The sequence below is a fragment of the Platichthys flesus genome, chromosome 4 (genome assembly GCF_949316205.1).
Source record: "Platichthys flesus chromosome 4, fPlaFle2.1, whole genome shotgun sequence".
Lineage (NCBI taxonomy): Eukaryota > Metazoa > Chordata > Actinopteri > Pleuronectiformes > Pleuronectidae > Platichthys > Platichthys flesus.
This window is the reverse complement of record NC_084948.1, coordinates 24,464,008-24,484,590: the sequence shown is the minus strand read 5'-3', so window position 1 is coordinate 24,484,590 and position 20,583 is coordinate 24,464,008. Positions and strand designations below refer to the sequence as shown.

The 20,583-nt window shown below is 44.5% G+C and overlaps 1 protein-coding gene across 1 annotated transcript in view; it reads right to left on the bottom strand.

The window, feature by feature from the left end:
• The window catches only part of tenm4 (teneurin transmembrane protein 4), a 120,828-nt gene extending 103,010 nt beyond the window's left edge, over positions 1-17,818 (bottom strand). The window contains exons 1-2 of the mRNA XM_062386504.1: positions 17,543-17,818; positions 16,442-16,714 (exon numbers count right to left, since the gene is read on the bottom strand). Of these exons, the coding sequence (XP_062242488.1) occupies positions 16,442-16,714; positions 17,543-17,765 (496 nt within the window). The 5' untranslated portion in view covers positions 17,766-17,818. The remainder of the gene's footprint in view (positions 1-16,441; positions 16,715-17,542) is intronic.
• Between the last annotated feature and the right edge of the window lie 2,765 nt (positions 17,819-20,583).

The window sequence follows — 20,583 nt, the reverse complement described above, 5'->3', positions numbered from 1 at the left end:
AAATATACATTTAATTCATTTGCATTTATGTTTTTTGTTTTTTTTTGAGAAAAAATAAACTTCAGAGCGAGGATGCTATCACGAGAGAAGGAAATGGAGTGAGAAGAGAAACCATCTCTCCACTGGAGAGTCCTTATTTTTAATCGTCTCTCTTGAAAACCAAGCTAATCGTTCTCATTTCGCCTCCGACTGCCATGAATTCTGAGGCTATACATTGAAACTCAGATTGATCGGAGGAGATGAAAGCCATCGCTCTTCAATTCATCGTAACCGCCCTGGTTAACCCACTGCACGCTCTCGGTACCAAGGTGAAGCGGACGTGCCACTCCACAGTGGCGGCAGGAATCATCCGTGTGCTCAAGAAACACATCACTCCGCTGCTCTTGTATAATGAATATTGTGTTTTATTCAGTTCTAATTCTGCACTCACATCTTAGTTAGGGGCTGTGAACCATCAACCGTTTAACACATTAGCCAACAAACACGAATTTGGACAGATGTGCACCAGACTGACCCCAGGACATGAGGCTGTTTCTGAGCCGGCCTGTTGATGAGGGTGGATTTTTGGTGATTGCCCTCTGTCCACGTCTGCAGTTTACTCTCTTGCACATCGTGGCGACTGCCCGGCCGTCACGGCTGCAGGAATATGGGGCGCGGCTACTGCAGAGAGGTTCGCTGATGTCAGCCTCCCTAAGACGCTAAAAGAACCTGGAGGTATCGACGTTTTTTACGGTCCACTGGATTCCCCCCCCCCCGAAGGAGACAAACTGTTTATGCTGTTGTGTGCAGAAAACCCCCTTAGATGTTGTGTTAACATGTCAGGCTCTCATGCGTCAGTTATCTGTTAGAAAAGGAACTCAACATGTACATCCCATATCTGGATATTTGTAAGTGTTTCCAGATAGGATGATTCTCAACCTGTGGTAGTTTGTTCAAAGCTCTTGTTCTTATCGGTAGCCGTCTGACTCTGATCACCATCCTCCTCTTCCTGCTCACACTGAAATGCACAGCTCTGTTCCAGTGCAGGCACATGGCAGGAGTCTGTATGGCAGGAGTCTGTATGGCAGTGTTTTTTTTTTTTATTCCTTGCCTGAGCCTTATTGGTGTTTTGCCGTGAACGTGGGTAACGTGCCGCAGTGTTGACACAATCCTTCCTGTCGCTGGCAACCAGGAGAGCAGGGCATTGTTGATTCAGGGGCGAACAGCTCACCACAGTTTCTGCTCTCACCAAGTCAATGGAGCACCACAGCTGCAAACATGTTCTGTGGTATTCCCGTGGCTAATTTGAGGAAGCACACCTTCTTTATAAGTATTAATTTCAGCTGATTAATTCCCTTTCGGAGGCGCACCAAGGCGGCAGGTACTTGTCCCTTCTGCAGTTGCTAATTTGAGTGGCACACATTGGGAAAGTGCCATCACGCACACCACACCCTCTGGTAACCTTGATTAAATCGTGCACGGGGCTCTTTGCAAAGTCACCGCACAAACTTCGGGGGTTCTTGTGAACTGTCAGAGTTGTGTTTGGATATTCTTCACATGTCTGACGCGGTTTTAAATCAGCTGCAGCGTTGGGGAGGGCCGGCGTCCTGAGGACCTTGTTATAAATGTCTGTCTACTGTTGATATTAATCCCACACACAGGCCTTAAGTAACTGCCGGGGCTAAACTAAATATTACAGAGTGGGTGATCAACATGAATCATGTGCCGGGTGGGCTCTGGAGTTCTGGGCTGTAAATGAACCTTGAGTTTTCATGTTGTTGAGACAAGAACGCTAAGTCATGGTAACGAATGTGCACGGTCATGTGAGCTTTGCAATAAAACACCAGGGATCTACTGTAAGTCTGTTCAAAGGGGGAAAGGAAGCAGTTGGTTTAATAAATAAGCTCAATATGTCAAACCTAGAGCAAATAATAGTCTATTAATTGACTTACATACCCTAATTGGACATTTAATAGCTTTTAATAGCTTTTAAATCGCCTTAGCTATTTCCCTTTTCGCTTTTTACTTGCCCCCCCTCTCTGTGGTCCTGTAGCTCGGCTCCAGTGTCCCAGTGTTTACAGTGTGCTACACGAATGTTCACAAGGCCGGATCAAGTTGTCCTGGAAATGTCATGCAACACAAAGGTCTTAGAGCCGCTAAACCCTTGAAAGGAAGCCTGATGCCCCTTTTGATTTTACCCGAACTCACTGGCAGTGTGTGACGCTGCCACGACTGATTAAATGTGCCCCCCCCCCCCCCCCTCGCCTGTAGTATCACTGCTCTTTGTCTGGACTGATCTTCAAAGAGTGTGGAGAGGCTGCGTTAGCTCTGCCATCGGGCCGCCAGCAGTCTTAGAAATTTAAGGTGTCAGTGACGTCAGAGAGGAAATTAAGCTCCACATAGGTGTTTTGTAATGTGACATGAAAGACGGGGCAACAACAGACACACACACAGCTGCTGAGGTTGTGTGACAGGACTGTGGAGAGAATTATATCACATACAAATCTGTCAAATGTCAGCTATGACAGTGTTTAGTATTATTTTCTGTATAAGGACTGAGTGGACTGTTTGGTGTCTCTTTGTCAAAGTTGGATTTACAGGATAATTAGTTTCTTGATTTTCAGGTATGCAATTATTTCCAGTTGAATTATCCTATAAATAACTTCTTTAATTAACAAAGATTAACTAAAAACATAATTTTGTGCGTGTCGGTGTGTGTATTTGTGTGTGTGTCTGTGTGCATATAAACTGTTTAACTGACAGGTCACAGATGTTTTGTTTATTAACGGTTTGATTTTTGTCAGCAAATGAGATGTTTTTTGGAAAATAAGCTTGAAAAGAAGTTTGATGATTTAAATTTGCGATGAAGATTGTTGTCAGAGCTACTTCCTTTAACGTTAGTATAGCATACTTAAGTTTTTTAATTTGAACAGTTTGTACATTGTGTCAACTAAACGACAATATGAAATATTACACTTGGGCGCAATTGGTTCTACAAGTTAAAAATTAATAAAGATAAATTCAATCTATAAAAGGTTTTGAAATCCTTACATGTTATTGGTGTTTGTGCTCAGGTAATAATTACCGGACCTCTCCAGGCTGCACACACGTGACGGCTTAATTCTGCATTTTGCATTATTAGGATTCTCAAATTGACATAATTGTTTTCTATTGCACAGCTGCAAGCCACAACTAGCCTTTTATGAAATAAATACTTGATAGGTGATCTAATCCAAGTCAAGAAGACAGTTCAGATAAAAGACACACGCCTCAAGCATCACATGTTAGTGATAAGCTGCATTGTAATCATTGTGCAAACATTGTAGACGTGTGTATTTAATGCAATATTGTAAAATGAAAGTTTCTTCACAATAATTTACCCGGTTGATGTGGTGCAAGTGTAATGGATTCGTCATGCAAACTCAAACTGTACGATGATCAACACAAATACACACACAAGTGGAAAATGAGCTTTTATGAGTCGACATCGGAGAAACGATAACAATTTCTCTGACTCTGCCGTTTACCTGCTCGGGATCAATACCTACCCAGCGAACATAATGTATGATAAGCAAAGAAAAACTAATTGTAATCCCTGCACCTGTAAATGTTTATTTTTTGTGGACATGCCTGCCCATTACTGAGAAAATGGAAATTATAAGTGAGCGTAATAAAAAAGCATTACCACAAGAGGCACAACTCCATTTAAGGCTGACCCACAACATTTCTATCAGCACTTTAAACCCAGCGTCCATTACTTACAGCTGCCGCTCGCGCTCTTTAGGAGATGCTGAGAGAGAAATTATAAAGTTTCTCTGATATGCAAGCAGAAAACAAGCAGAGCAAATATCTCTGACTCCAACTACAGCTGATTTGTCGCCTGAAGGACAGTTTGGACGATAGAATCCGAATTAACACGTCATCTGCATCACATTCTGCCACAACAAGCATTTTACAATACCATCATTGCATTAGATTACAAACAAGGAGGATTCAGTCTCACGTGTAACGTCCTCGTATCACGTGACGTCCAAACCTCCCAGGAGCAAAGCTGCTGCAGTTCTCTGACTCAGGTGCTGCAGTTCTCCTCCGGCTGAATCACCCCCCGTGACGACAGACCGCGCCCCCCCCCTACCTCTTATTGGCTTTAAGGCTTTTCTGACATGCGTGACATGTGGTGGGTTTAAATCCCAAGAGCGTCCAGGAGATGTTATCTCTTCCAGGAGCGAACGGAATTTATTAGATCTCCACCTTCTGGAAGATCATGTTTGAGATATGGGCACCGACATGGTAGTTTTTTAATTTGGAGGAACAAAGGTGTTTTGTTCAGGAGTTTGTTAAGGTTGTGTTAAGGTTGTGTTAACATTGCAGCAGATTCGGAATCCAACAACAGGTGGAAGATGTGTTTTTCTTGTTGTATAGACACAGTTTGCTGTTTCTAAAGAGAGTGAACAGGAACATAAAGTTTTTGAGGATATGTTATCTACACAGACCAGGATTTGGCCTCAGTCCGATGAGTTCACGAGTCGTTCTGGAGAAACTTTCTTCATATGGGGAAAGATGTAAAAAGACTGAAAAACAACATTTTCATCCCAAATATTCATAACTGCACGGATCCAGCTGACTTAGCGATAAAGCTCGTTAAGTATAACTATCTCCAAAGATTAAATCTCATCACATGTTCATCATGGAGCAGGTTATTCCTCCCAAACCACAGGAGCACCTGGACTAAACCTCATTTCATCCCCATTTTGAGACAATATGTACATTTCATTCTCAAGATGTGTTGAATTGCCAATAAAGCTTAATTAAAAACAATCACATATTGAGAGGAGAAACTTTAAATTAATGAAATGCCATCATGTGAAGAACAAAGAAATACAGTGCTAGAAAGAAAGGCCTGATTTAGACGAAATTAGCAGTTGTCACATTTTCCATATGTTCGCAAGCCACGGATCCCAGACACGTCAAACATATGCCTCTCACTCTTCTACAAATGACACTATTATTAAAATGTAATTACTCAGTGATAATCTATTCATCTGCATGACGGAGGAGGAGGAGAATATCCAGAACAGTAGCAGACAAACCTCACACAGCAGAATGCATACCTAGGAATATATACATAATATTTCCCCGGGGAAGAAGAAGAAGAGAAGACCCGAGTGGCTGGGTCTAGAAATGGCATTTCTTCTTCTCTGGCTGATAATAAGCACAGACTTCCCACACAGTCATCTCTGCCTGGCTCCTGCCACTCTCATCCACCGAGTCCACTCTATTTCTCTGTGCCGGAGAGACGGCGTGTGCCCCGGCGCTCCAGCCCAGAGACACCATCTGTTTCTACTTCCCTGCGACAAGCAGGATGAATCGCGGCTGGAAATGTGAAATCGAAACCCTAAACGGAGCGAATGGAACTTTCTTGAGCTGGAGAGGAGAAGCCTTGCCGGAGCTTCACAGAAAAGTCCGGGAGGAGCCATTTCACCTCCTGCAAAATGTTTAAGTGGACACATAACTGGAGAGCAGAATGAGCAAACTCCTCTAGCAAGAACTGAGTAATACAATTTTTTTCCAAGACTCCTTACTCTCAAGCTCCAAAGCTCAATTTTCTCAGCTCTTTACTTCACTAGTCTTTTGAATCAATGTTGGTTCTAACATGGTCTGACGTGGCTCAATCCCTCCATGCAGCTCCCATTCAAGCATCCCTGGGGCTTCTCTTTGTTCGAGGATGAAAAGCAAAGGTTCCAATCTCCTCACCTCTGGGCTGCTAACAACATCCTGCAGGCATGTGATGGCCGATTCTCAGGATCTCCTGGTGACAGTTTGTGACTCATCTCCAAACAGAATTCTCCTCCAACTGCGAAAAGTGCCACAAACACCGGCTTATGGACGCAGCCGCACCCGAACCCCGACTTCAAAGACGTGTGCATGCTAAGCAGCTTTAGATGGATGTTTCTAGGCCTCGATCTCAGATAGCCTGATCATCAACTGAGCCGACTTAAACTGTGGCTGAGAAAACAATGCTAATAGTGGATAATTATCAGCTTTTACTCCGTCTGCACTGGCTGCTCTATTCCCCCTCCCCTCACACACAGAGGCTGGTGAATAAACACAATGGCATGAATAAATAATGACCCCACAATCCTCTTAAGGTCCCTGAATAGTGGTGGGGGGGGGAGAGACAAAAGTTTACTTTTGGTGTTTGAGAGCAAGCGGAGCCTGAAATTGTAAGCGACTCATTAGGGCTACATGTGGCTTGCCTGGGGCCTCGCGGAACAAAGATGGCGAGATCCCCATCCTGTCATTCCTCTGCACATTTTAGGCCTGGCCTAATAAAATTCTAAAGTATACCCTTAAGTAAAAGCTACACTCCCAATAAAAGATAGTAAAGAGCTAAAGCACTGCCTCGAAACAGCTGCAAAACCATCGCAGCTTCCAAAGTTCGGGAATCTAAATTTTATGAGACGGAGTGAGGGAATTCTGGGAGTCTTGAGGCGGCCACGTTTTGCTTTTGTACAGTTTTGCCGTGTTGTGTATAAACACTGCAGTGGTGTGTACGCACACCTCTGTCAAAACATTATTTCCTCCTCTCATCGTGCTCTCCAGATAGCTTACGTTAAAAAGCCCACTGTTTTTCATTTCAGACACTTTGTCAGTGTTAAAGAATTGATTTGTGAATGCCTCCCAGCTCCCACTGAGTGCATGACAGTTCAAATGGCTATCTAAAACACATGCTGTCAAGAAGCCAGTGTGTTTTCCAAGTACTTATATAATTCATGCCATGGTAAAGCTTGAGCCGGTGAGAGTCTCCAACGCGGCAAACAAGGATTGTTTATAACGGGAGTAGTTAGGAGAACTTAAGAGAAGCACGGCTCTGACGTTGAACTGATTACCTGAGCATCTACGTGCAGATTTCACGTCTCCTTTCCCTGAAAAAATACACAAGTTCATATTGAACACACTGGTGAGGACAACGCACACCTTCATGTAATTGTTGAGGCTTCGACCAAAAAACGAGGTGAGACAAATTAAATGAATCACTTCCACTGAGGCGATGAATAGAAGCTGCCTCGGGTAGACGGGAGTCCGAGCGACTGGAGATGGGCAACGACTTGAACACGACAATTAATCCTTTAACATTCTGTCAATCCTGCAGTAAATCAGAATGCAAATATATTTTTTCATTGCCGAACACTGAATATTGCTCCGCCACATGGTTATTTTAATTAAAGGCAGTGGTAGTGAGGAGTACCAGTATCCTGCAGCAGACCCTGTTTAATTGAACATCTTTATGAGGCCTCTAAACCTCTGACTTATAACTTTCTTATGAACAAGATACAGTAAAACACATCTGTACGTGTCCAAGCCGTGATGAACAACAAATACACAAACGTGTCCTCAGTTGATCCACAGGAACGGAGCAATCAATTATTGATCAGTTAAAACAAATCGAAGTCTGATCCACACTCCTTGAATCACCGCAACTTTTATCACTTGTTTTTACTGTTGTGTTATTTTCCAGAATGAAATGCATCCGTGTTAAATATGTTATTTCCGAAATGCTTAGAAGCAGCAACTGAGCATTAAAGTAAAACAGGTATCTTGTAATGAATCCTGTTTTCTCCACATTCGTTTTTAATGACATATTTTTTTTTATATATTTAATGCCTGTTTTTCTGTTTCTTTTCACGCTCATAAATGCAGCATGTAATACGTCTGCTTTATTGTCCTGTGTAAACAGAGAGCCCCGTGCAACAGTAAACAACAGTGGCTGGACCGCGCTGTACGAATAACGGTCCGATGAATTAATTAAAAAACAAACAAAAAAACAACTTCCCTCTGTGCGGGTTTATGACGCCCCGATCAAATCACGTTTTACAGCTCTGCGGTTTTCAAGATGAAAGGGTCTGTGTGTAATGTAATGTCCCCCGCCCCCCCCCAATTAAATTCATCTGGATTGACGAGCAAGATTTTCCCAGAGAATTTGGCCACGAGTCACCAATTAGAAATAGAACCACAGATTGACTGGCATCCCAGAGAGTTGGGGAAAGATTTCATTTCTTAAATTATGCTACAATCTGTTTGCATATTGACAAAAGGGAAAAGGATTCTTACAAATACTCGATTTAAACTAAATGTAGGATCATAGTGTGACTCCGAGGTTGCGTGAGGTGAGGAGTCCGCTCCTCTTCAAATACTCGCCGCTGCCTCTTTACTGTCTTTGAAGCAAGACTGACACTGAAAAGATGATGAAACATATTACAAGGGTGGAACATGAATACATTTATTTAAAAATAAGAAACACCAAAGTGAAAGTCTGACCCAGGATTGAAAAGCACCAAGCGTCCGTTTAGTGTTTGGCCAACAATCCATATCCTAGAGACTCTGCTGCAAGGTGAAATCAGCCGGGATCAATCCTTCCACTTCAAAAAAACCTCGCAGACATCAGGGAAATCAGGGCATCGGGGTCATCGCCCGGAATGTAAAACAAATTATTGTAATGTAATTTATCAACATAAACAAGGTTAGGTCTTTGCTCCTCACTTTCCTGCTCCTGCTGTTTTCTGTAGGGGTTTTATTTAAGTCTTAATCAAGCCGCTGATACATTTCTGTCATTTCCCATCGGCATCAAATGAAATGCTCAAACTGTTAAACATCCCTGAACCACTATTAGTGCTGAGTCGGCTCTAATTGTCTCGATAGCCTCACGTGTCTCTCTAGGCCCAAAAATCGTGACTCGAGGTTCGGAGACGGAGAGGATGCTGCTGCAATTTATACGGCTGAGATAAGACTAATGTTTGTAGTGTGACAGCAGCACTTTAGGGGAACTTCTAAAGGCGAGAGGGGGGGGAGGGGGGGTACAAATCTAGAGCTCATGGCCGCAGCTATTTTCTTCAACATGCACATGATGTGACATCTCCCTGTGCCCTGCCACTTTCACCAGGAGCCGAATGATCCAGGAAGAACCTGAGCTGCCCGGCACAACAAGGTTTCCGGGAATCGAAACCAAAAAATCCTGCGTGTGCCCCAATATCTAAGGAGGCCGATCTTATTTTGAAACGTTCAAGAAAGGCAAAACCCTGAGAGAAGAAGTGGGAGTGTTGCGAATAATTAATCGCACGGATATATGATCATCAAAGTTATCACTCACACAGGATCCTGAGTCCCAGGTGGCTCCAATCGAATGCTTTCAAGTTCAAAAATAAAAAAACTGCAGCTAATTGCTTTTCACTAAAGATAACATTTATACTGTCTGCAACTTTATGCCAAAAGTAAATATAGTGTTACCCACAACAAAATAAGAAATAACTGGGAAATTGGTCTGTGTCTATATTGAGCTTCTCTCGTCTTGATGACTGGTCCAAGTGCATTACACTACTCTTACACCCAGCATCTGTGTGTCTGCATTACACACAACTTGTACAACTGAGGCCAGTTCTGGTTTCAGTATCTTGACTTTGGCCGGTGAAATGGATGAGCTGGGGATCGAACCAACCTTCTGGACGGTGGACGACCCACTCTACCCCCTGAGTCACAGCCGCTCACTAATAAGATAAGTCAGCAATAAGACAAAATCAATTATATTGTTGTAGAAGGTCTGAAAAAAGTATCTAATTCATTTTATGCCAAAAAGCAACTCAGAAATGACCTGGATACCTGCTCAGTTTATTAAGGTCAGTATTATGTGCAGATCCAGAATCAGAAGTCGGTGCACGGCTAAGCAGGGAAAGTATTCCCCCCCCGGACCCACCATAAATATAACATGAGCACAGATAAGTGACTGCATGTTCAAAATGAATATTGCTGTGCAGAGGGACAGACGTTGGGAGGCTGCGTCGGGCTGATCCTCGGCGGACGAGGGCTCATCCGGCTCCGTGTCGCGCACACTGAGCTGCAGCGAGGCCCCCGAGCCCGGGTTGTAAGATGGGCCCTGATGTGCTGTTGGTTTAGACTGTCAGAGGCCCTGGCAGGGAGTGGGCATGCAACTCCACAGATAACGGCCCCAAACTGTCCACCCGGGCCTCTAAAACCCAGCAAATTAGCCTGCAAATGAGCCGGAGAATATCTCCACTAATCCATGATCTGAGCCGCGACTCTGCCAAGAAAGTCAACAAATAAATAACTTCACAAGAAATACTGGGGGTGGGAAGAACCGCGGCCGGGATCTTGGGAACCACTAGTGATTTCTTTGAAGCGCCATGGTTCTGTTCTCTTCCATTTCGCGCTCAATCTGGATGCACGGAACTTACAGGAGCCGGTATCACAGGAAACTGTGTCCCCGACAGCAGATGATCACAGACTCTGTCACAGACGCCAAAAGGCGACGATGCATCAGGACTCCACTGGTTTTTAACAAAAGAGATTATATTCAACTCGGCAGGACGGCTGCTCATTAGCGATCCCGACTGTGTACAGGACTTAATTGTTTCTGGGATTCTTCATGAGACAAGTTGAGTCACTTCTGTCATAACTCAGCCAACACAAATCTCACTGTTTTACTTGATATGGATTCTAACAATGAGATTCAAATTGGTTTGAACGATCGCTGTGTAATCCTGGACATGGAAGCGTCTTCTTAGAGAATATGGCGATACTTAGGAAAAGCTAGTTTCAGAAAAATAGATTCATAAAAGCAACGTACAGGAATATGAGTTACTGGTTCTGCGCTTACTGAATAATCTACAGCATTCCGAGAAATAAAATCAATAGCTTGGTAAATATAAAAAGACAATCACTCTCTATAGTCAGTTAAAACATTTGTTTGAGTCTGTGAAAAGATTCAAGGTGAAACATCCTATTCAAAATATGTTATTTATATGTATGTATCTTTATGTAATATAAGAATAATTACAATTGAATGTGCACAAAGTTACCTGTCACTTAAACGTGCTGATATGTAAATGCTATAATACTTATATTTATTTTTACTTTGCTAAAGAAACATTATGATAACCACTAAATCCTTGTGTATAAAGAAATAAGAATAAAAGACGGAAAGGCTTTATGGACTAAAACATATGAGGCTCACTAACAATGATACACTGAAGTTTACGCCCCCTCCTTAATTTCCTGTATAAATAGTGTAATTCATAAATTGATGTGGTCATGTACCTTGTCCTGTGTTTAGGCCCAATCAAAAGAGTGGATCTCTGTGGTCCCACCACACAGCGTTAGAGCCCCCCCCCCCCCCCTCGACCTTATACAGGAAACGTCTAATTGGAAGTCTGATTCCACTTCACCTCAAGAGCTCCGTGTGTTGTGTTGAAGCTCCAGGGGAAAAAAAGTTCAAAGATAGAAATCACATCTTAAATGTGGAATAAACATCAAAGCAACGTGCTGATGCTCCTCTGGATGACGAAGGATCAGACGTTGCAGCACGTCCTGGGTCAACTTCGGGTAAAACAAACAGAGCGAGAGCCTTTAACAGAAGAAACTAGGTCATTAAAAAGGTTCAATTTCCTATAATAATAATAATAATCACGTTGAGCAATCACCCCCGAGCTCAGAAGGTGTTTTGCTACACAACGGAAATGTGTCTTGGGCCAAGAATAACAGGAGCGAGTAGAGCTGAGGACAGGTTCCTTCAATACGTCCCTCTCAAACACAGCCAGGGGGACAGGCTGTGTGTGTGTGTGTGTGTGTGTGTGTGTCGTCGTGCCCCCCCCTGCTCAACTTCAAATCCACCAGAGATTTGCCTTTTCAGAGCCCTTCATCCTCTCAGGGCTGCGACACGCGGCGACGTCCAACACCTGTCCCTCAAACAGGAGTCACGCTATGTTCAAAGATTTAGTGACTGAGCGCCGCCACGGAGCTTTTAACCTCCACCCCTCCAGCGGTTCAAAGTTTTCAGCAGCGAGGGAATAAATCACAGTCACAGTGGGATACACATGGAGAGGAAAAGTACTTCTAATTATTGCTATAATATTATATTTCTTGTATTTTTTACGAGAAGCTATAAGTAGGATTCGAAGAGACAAAGGTAATCAAGTATTAATTCGCAGCCACTATTGGTAATTTTGTGTGATAATGTACAATGCAGATACTTTTCATTAACATAACGCAATCTGAATAAAAGGAGTTGGCGTTTACATCTCTGTTTGGAAATGGTTAAGGTTATCAGCAGCAAGGGAGAAGGAAAGAAAACATCCTAATCTCCACAGCTGTAAACAAATCTGTGTAAAAAAACAACAACACAGAAACAAATATGGCGTGCACGGTGAATCCTGATGAAAAGGACCGGACACTTTTCATCTGACAACTCAACATCAATAAGTGTTGCTCTACCCCCCCCCCCCCCCCCCCCTCTCCAAACTAAAAGCACGATTAAATCAGCAAATTAGCCGTGATTTACTTTGAAGGTAAAAATGCAGATTGATGACTCGTGTTTAATCACGAAGAACAAAAAAAGCAGAATTGAATTAAGAAAGAAACACGAGGATCATTTGTCTTCAAGTCCGTTGTAGCCTCTTGATAAAAATGTTAAATGCTCTAAAAACTATGAACAAAAAGCCCCTACATATATACTCTAACATTTTGAATGATACTGATCATGCTTTCTATAAAAACATCCTTCTTCCAGCGTTTCAAAATCAAACTGGTCCCCTCCTCGGAAATAAAACATGAAATACACCATTTGTGTGTTCGTTATGTCCAGTCGGCTTTAATGCGATTCCCTTTGTGTTGTCATAAACCTTCTCCTCCGTGCAGCCGGCCGGAGACTCAGCTGCCACTGCACACACGGAGACATCGCACCAATCCTTGCATCATCCCTCTGGATACCTGTGAGAATCTCTGAAATCGGGCTGAAGAATTTATTGAGCGCTTGTTAAAAGTGCAGAAGGAGCCGGCCTCCATCATTCAACCTGCTTCCTGTGGATACACTTGGGTTTTTTGTGGAATGTTTGTGAATTTGACATTTGCCATCGGGGCTGCTAATCATGTGTTAGTGGATGTTTCTGTGGCACATTCAGTGTTATTATTATCATCAATATAATTACTGCTACTGGTAGAAGGCTGCTCGGAGGGAGTGTTGTGATTCCGTCGGTGCTGAAACAGTCAAGGCTGCGGCTCTGATGGAATTTGAATGAGTTTGACAAATATCGGAGTCGATTCTGAAGACTTGAGACAAGTGTGAAGATCTCGAGTGTTGCAGTTATTCAAACTGAAAGGTTGTGGACGGACTTTCACAATAAAACATTTCAGCGGCACTCCTGGAGGCGGTGCCCCGAAGCGATGCCCGTGCAGCTGGCAGGAGTCGAGGTGTGAGAAATGATCAAAATTAATTAGCTCTAAAAAAAAAAAATATGTTACACAGTGGAGTCTCACATTGGCAAAATAAAACTACAAAAACATACAGAGTTTGCATGTTTGCATGTTCTCCTCGTGTTTTCTCCACATATTCTGGAGGTATAGGTAAATTGGGGACTCTGAATGAACCATAGGTGTGTTGGACTGGTGCCTCTAGCCCATTGCCAGCTGGGATTGGCTCCAGCTCCCCCCACCAACCCTCAGAGATTAAGCGGTACAGATAAGGGGGGGGGGGGTGGATGTCTTCCTGGACGTCTCTCGTCAGACTCTGCTCTTCTGGACGGAGATTTGAGATGTTGGGTGATTCCACTCTTTCAGTTTGGGGGGGGGGGGGGGGTCACAGCCCCACATGCTCGAAGCCCCACTTTAGATTTCTCCTTCTCACATCTGTTCCAGGTTTTCTTTCAGCCCCTGGTACATCTGAACCTTCTCGTGCTCCCTCCTCTTACTGTTTGAACCAGTATGGATTTCCTCATGTTTCTCTCGTTCATCTTGGGAACAGGCTGGTGAACTATTAGGGGTCTAAAGCCCTTGGAGCTACATTTTACAGTAATTTTTAATTATTTTTCATTACTCAATTTCTGTTTGCTGTAGGCATATATATAGGGTACATGTACCTGTGTGTGTGTGTGTGTGTGTGTGTGTGTGTGTGTGAGTGTATTCCCAGGAGGAGAGAGCGAAGGAAAGCAAAGTCAGTACACAAACCTACCAGCCACTGGAACTAATGACATTTTGTCCGTGGAAAAACACCAGTGTCAGTCACACGAGCGTTTCTCCCATCAGAGAGAAACTGCGTAGGCCTCAGCCGCATTATTTCTCTCCACAGGTTATGGAAGCCATGAATAACAAGAGTCCCTCAGCAGGCTTCTGTGGCTGCCTCTCCTCTGCTGGTTCTCATGGTTACAGAAATGTAATAGTCTCGCCAGAACAGTGCGTGTGCGTGGGGGGGGGGGGGGGGGGGGGGGGGGCTGAGATTAGAGCCCACATCTGGATAAGCGTTAATGGGCCCGAACTCAGAAACAGCAGCCCTCTACCAAACAAAGCAGGTCGTGGGGCCGGTAGGATGAGCGGTGACTCAGCAGTCACAGGCAGAATGGGTTCTTAAGGGAGCTCCCTATGGACCAGAGGCAGTATGGCTACAGGATACACACACACACATACCTCCACATATTGCATTATTAATACCAACCAACCCGCGTACACACACATACAGCAAGTCATGCATACGTGTTGACAGAACACACACATGTGCCCTGCTCGAACAGTAGGTGGGGAACATAATTGCTCGAACCCCCCCTGAACACCAGCGATTGGAGGAGGATCACTTATGTTTTCTGTCGATCAACGTAGACGCTAATGTTATCATCTTGTCACAGCTGGAAAACATCTGGAGTTAAGAGAAAGTCGTGTTCAGCGGGGGGGAGGTGGAGGTGGGGGGGTTACCTCACAGCGTGTACAGTAAGGGACGCGTCCGAGTCACATGAGCCCTCCAAGAGTATTCGCTGCTGCCTATTTGCATGCATCAAAACCAGGGTCAAGTGAGTCACACGTGAAGACGGAGGGGGGGGGGGGGGCAGCGGCTTGAACACATTACAGCAGAGTAAATGGTTTGTTGATTCGCGGAGATTAAAGCACACACAAGCAGGTCCGCTCAATGGATTTTAATTAACTTGCCATATATAAATTGTATGTTATCAGGCATTACGGAATTAAACGCTGAATACAAGTGCTCTTGCTGCTCGGGTGAGTGGAATGAAAAGCTACTTAGAATCTCGATTGGGTCTCGCAGATCCAGGGAGATGCCGTAGCTACTGGTGTGCAGTGAATCCATATACCCCCCCCCCGAACAGCCATCCGAGGAGATTCTCTTTAATTATGTACAATGCAGCCAAAAAGTCCAAGTCCCCCTGGCAGCTGAGATGATCAAGCAGGGGGGATGCTGCCACGTTCTCTCCCTGAGTCATCAGGGCAAATGGATTCCACTTCCAAGAGTCATTTCTGTCAGTTATAATAAGAAGCTAATACATAATGTGACACACTCTGAAATGCAAAGCTATTCACGAGGTTTCTCTGCCAGGCTGTGCAGGGGCAATTAGAATTTTTCTGCTGCCGGGCCCCTTGATGAGTTCGACTATCTCTGAAGTGTAATGTATGCATAATGTCGGGCAGAACTTAAATTTCACCACGGAGCAACACTATGGCAGGAAAACGAGGGAGGAAAAAGAAAATCAGAGGCGTGAGTCGAGCAAACCTGTCTGCCAGGTGCTGCCTCCGAAATGTACTGAAAACACTCCAAGAGCCAAATAAGCAACACAAATAAGCGCCTGGGGGACGGAGCCGAGAATCCAAACAGAATTCGGTAATATCATTACTTCATCGTATGCTAATCTCCAAACTGAATCCTGTGTCTTCAGCAGAACCGAACGTATCTTCTGGCTCATTCTGCCACTTGACACGGCTCATATTTACATATTATCTCATGTGACCTGAGTAGGCACACAGGCTGCGTCAGGCCCTCAGGGCAAATTAGAGATATGGAGCTACGGGGAGATAAACTCCCTGCATGTGGCTGCACACTCTCCTGCCACTGATGTCACCAAGAGGAACCTGTCAGACCAATTTCTATCAAAGTTAACGTACATACCCACGTGCTCCATAAAAGTAAATATAGAGGGAACAAAGTGATCCGAGAGTGATGAGTGTCGTGCTCGTGCTGAAACAATAGACGTTGTCTTTTCACAAAGAATTCAAAAATCCTAAATATGTTGGTGAGGAGCCAAATTCAGAGACGGTTTACAAACAGCTTAATCAATCTGTCAACTTCAATTTAGTCGGACAGAAGGAATTCCAGAGGATGAAAACACATCCAGAAATTTACACAGACGGAAAGAAGCTGCAGCTCACGTGGTGATCGTCAAATAGGAAACCAATCCAAATCAACACAATCATCCTCCAGTCTCAGTGACACGCACAGCGGTCTAGTCTGTGTTGTGTGTTTTTTTTCTGTCTGCCTCGATGAACGGAAAAACATGTCGGAAAAAACACACACGTATCCGTTTCATTTCAACTCCCAAATCCAATCCACGTGGAGGGAGCAGTGCAGCGTGAAGTCAGGCAGCCTGATGAGGGCTGGCAGAGGAAAGGAGCAGGGCCCTACCGTTCTCGGTGTTCTCGTGTTCGGTGTCGGTGAGGGTTAGGTTGGAGTTGGCCCTGCTGGAGAGGCACGAGCTGCGGCCCGACTTGGTGTTGCTGCGTCCCCATAACCTGACGGCGTGCTCCGGGGACATGACGCCGTCCGTCTCCGTGTCGGCGTCCGAGCCCACGCTGACCGAGTAGTCGCGGTGCGGCATCCCCAGGTCGCTCCGGTACGTGGCCACGTGGGACGGCAGGGCCTCCCCGAAGCCCAGGTCTCGGAGGGAGAAGTCGGCCCCTACAGCCAATAAACAGGAAGAGCTCTGGTAATTAAACCTGCCGCTAACTGCATCACTTAACATAATGAACTGTATTCATAGCAGAATGAAACGACAGCAGTGTCCCGGCCTTGAGACGTGGAGCAATCACTTCAAGGTCTCACAAAGCAAAACGCTGTGAAGATGCAGGTGCAGGTTGTTTTTCTTAAGTCCCTACGTGTGAGAACGTTCAGTGATTGTGTGCTATAGTTGAAAATTGAGATATCTGCCACTTTAATTTTCTCTCTATCAAAGTAATAAGAATAATCTCCACGAGGCAGGAGACACAAACCTCGTGATTTAAGAATCTCAGAAGATTCAGTCCAATTTAAATAAGAAGAGCTTTGCTCGTTTTGAGTTTATCCTCCATAAAAGGTCACTGATGCATATAATTGAATATTAATATGAACTTTATATATATATATATATCTCAGCCTAAGTCCCCCATTGTTTCTCATGCCGTCATAATCAAGAAGTATATTTTTCATACAATTGCAGAGAAATACTTCTGAAGGATCAATGATTTATGTAAATGAGCAGGTGGACATCTTCATGAGTCCCATGCAGATTTTAACACTGGCATGGAAAGTTGTGTTAATAGTTTAACTATGCAGAGTGACCTCTACAGGGGCTGAATGTGAATTACCCAGAGACGCCTTAATGAAATGCACTGATGCATACATTGAGCAATTGGCCTTTTCAAGCCACCGTGCACCACTAATAAACGTATCGATGGACAGAACCAGTATCAATGACAATCCCTTCCATTTAGACCCCAGAGCAGTGGATCAACTCTGTGGAACACAGACCTTGCCGGCTGAACTCGTCCACCTCGTGATGGACCATCTCTTTGACGCGGCTCCCGTAGGCCATCCTCGAGTCGTGGTCGAAGGCCTTGAGCGTCTCGCTGGAGCTGTAGGACTTGGGGTTGGGTTTCCCGTCCTCGCTGTCGGCGGAGGAGCTGGTGTAGCGGCGCTCCGTGTCCTGCCGGGCGGTGAGCGAGCGGTAGGGTCTGCGTTCCTTCACTTCCATGGCTTCCTCCGCACTGTCTTCAACATCCAACGAGGGGTTCACCACAGCGTTTCTACTCTGAGGGATTCTGCAGAGGAGAAACACAGGAGAACATTTTGCTGTTAGAAAAAGAGGCTTGGACAAAAGTGTTGATTTTTTTTAAATGGAATCTCGGAATGCATTGTTGTTGTTTTTTCCATTACACGATGTGAACAACATGTCCAAGGCAAACATTTAATCACTTGCAACCATCATACTAGTTCACGTAACACACAACACAGACACACACACACACACACACACACACAAGGCAATCAGGGAGATAAATAAAATGCAAGTGCATGTGCATGTGGTGCACGCACGCCACAGCACACACACACGTGAGGATCCACCAGGATTAGATTTAATACGACATGGCACAACAAATCTTGCTCCTATAAAAGTTTACGGTACAGGTCCCCCCACAAATATTCCATTTTATGTGACACACACAGAACTACCGGGGCCGGCAGCAATCGGTAGAAGCGGCAGGTGTCCCTCCATGAAATGTGTTGTTTATATGTTAGAAATCATCACCGGCAGGAAAAAAAAAAAAAAAAGGAGAAGCCGAACAAATCCAGGGCTAAACTGAAACCAGCAGAGATGATTATAATCCAAAACATAAAAACTACAAATGTCAAATAGCACGAGATCAATAGAGGGGGGGGGATTTCAGCACTTAGCACTGAGCTGCTTTGGATTTTCTTGTTTTGAAGGACACAATATTGAATAATCAGAAAAAAAAAGAACACACTTGATTAAATACAATCAAGTATAATTGTTCTTGGTTTTGGTCTCTCTGTATTTATCTATACACACACACACACACACACAAACAAATATTCTCATTTAACACAAACGTCCCACAAAGAGACTCTATCATCTCTGTGCAACATAACAAACGTGTGATAAACGAGAAGTATGTATTATTGTAGTAGACCGCCGAGGCCGAGGAAGCAGCTCATTCCCAGCGACCACATGGTTTAAAGTCTATCGAGTTGGATTAACAGATGTCAATACGGATGTAAACTTGATTAAAGGCTCGGTCGCTGTTTACTCCGAAGCTCATTCACTGACCACCAGGGATTAATGAGCCACATATCCAAGAAATATACTGTATATTTCCAAAAGCAATGACACAAAGTATAATTCATCTGCTCCTCCACCACTCGCTCCCCCCCCCCCCCCCCCCCCTCGAGGAGGCAACACACAAAGAGAACACAGCTCGTTTAAAAATAGGTTCTTACTGACAGTATGGCCGTGTTGTTCATTCTCCTCAAGATAAGCTCTTTATGAATTGTGCGCCGGACAAACCAGGAAACAATAATCCCCAGTGAACTATATTTGCCCCAGATTCCCCCCCCCCCAAAAAAAAAAACTTTGTATTGAAGACGCCATTGTTGGGTTTGTGGGTTTCTTTTGGTTCGTATTGACAGCTGAAAAGATCCCAATGATTAATGACTTGGGGGCTCAATGGGCCTCAATAGCAGGACCTCTGCCACATGGGGGGTGGGGAGGGTGGGGTGGGGGGGGTGTTCCCACTCTGCAGCCGCGAGAGCACTTCAGCTGCTCTCAAGATTTCAGATGCGGCTTGTAGGGGTTTGCTAATTTTTTTTTTTTTTTGCCTTTTGCTCAAGATCCTTGATGCTATGCAAATGTGAGCGAGCGGAGAGCAAGAAGCTTTCTAAGGTTTTGAAGAACGTTCTGTAAAGTGTTTTTGTTTTTGTTTCCAAAGAGCCGGGCCCAGGGCTCCGGCCATCTCCGCTCCACCGAGGCTGCCGCTCCTCCTCATAATGAATCGGCTGGTATGCAACCAGACGTACCTTTGAGGCCCTGGGAAACCGAGAGAAGTGTTTCAATGAAGCAACAGGCCGTGCACAAAGACGGATGATATGCGATGCAAATGCAGGATTCTGGAAACGTGTCCACCTCATGTGCAGCTGTAAGAGCCTTCACACGAAAATACTGTGTTAAAACCAAACAGCGTTGTTCGTCGTAAATCGGCAACATCTGGCATTATTATTGCAATTCAGGGCCAGACAGCAAAGCTGTTGTTTTTGTTCATCGGTCTATGTCTAAATCCTGAGAGAAAGAGCCAAACAGACCAAACGCCAGCATTGTATTAACTGTACTGGTACGTGAGGATAATAAACAGAAGGTTGTATTTAACCGAGGTGTCTCTACGTGCCTTCGTAAGTAATAATAAGAGAGGTTATTTTCAAAGTGTTATTCTCATCTCATGCTAACACGTAAGGGGTCAGGAAAAAGTCGCTTGAAACTCGGAAAGAAAAAGGTTAATGAGGGCACGTTCACAAAGGCTCAGTCAGAAAAAGTTATTTACAAAGACCAGTGAAAAATGACTTCCGTGAACCGAAATCTCTGAAATGAAGATAACGATCAAATGCGGTTATTTCACAGCCCGAGCTGCAAAAAGCTCCAGCGCTGCCGAGGAGGAGCCGACCGCCCTATCTATGCAATGATCCAAAATCAATTGAAGTCTCTCTGGATAGACAAAAGAAATGATGGATGGTCTGTTTCCCCCCCCGCCCGTTAAAACAACTGCAGACTCTACATTTCTGAATTGCATTGTCTACAACTGGCCCGGGTGGAGTCAGGTTTGTCTGTGCGTGTACAGCAAATGTACGGCAGCTGTGAGCCGACCAATAATGTGCTTCTGCAGAGCGAGTGTGTCGCCGGCAGCGATGAACAATGAGTTGTGTCGATTGAATGTCATCACACGCAGTGAGGTTGTGTAAGATCGTTGTGTGTGTGTGTGTGTGTGTGTGTTGGAATGCGTGTG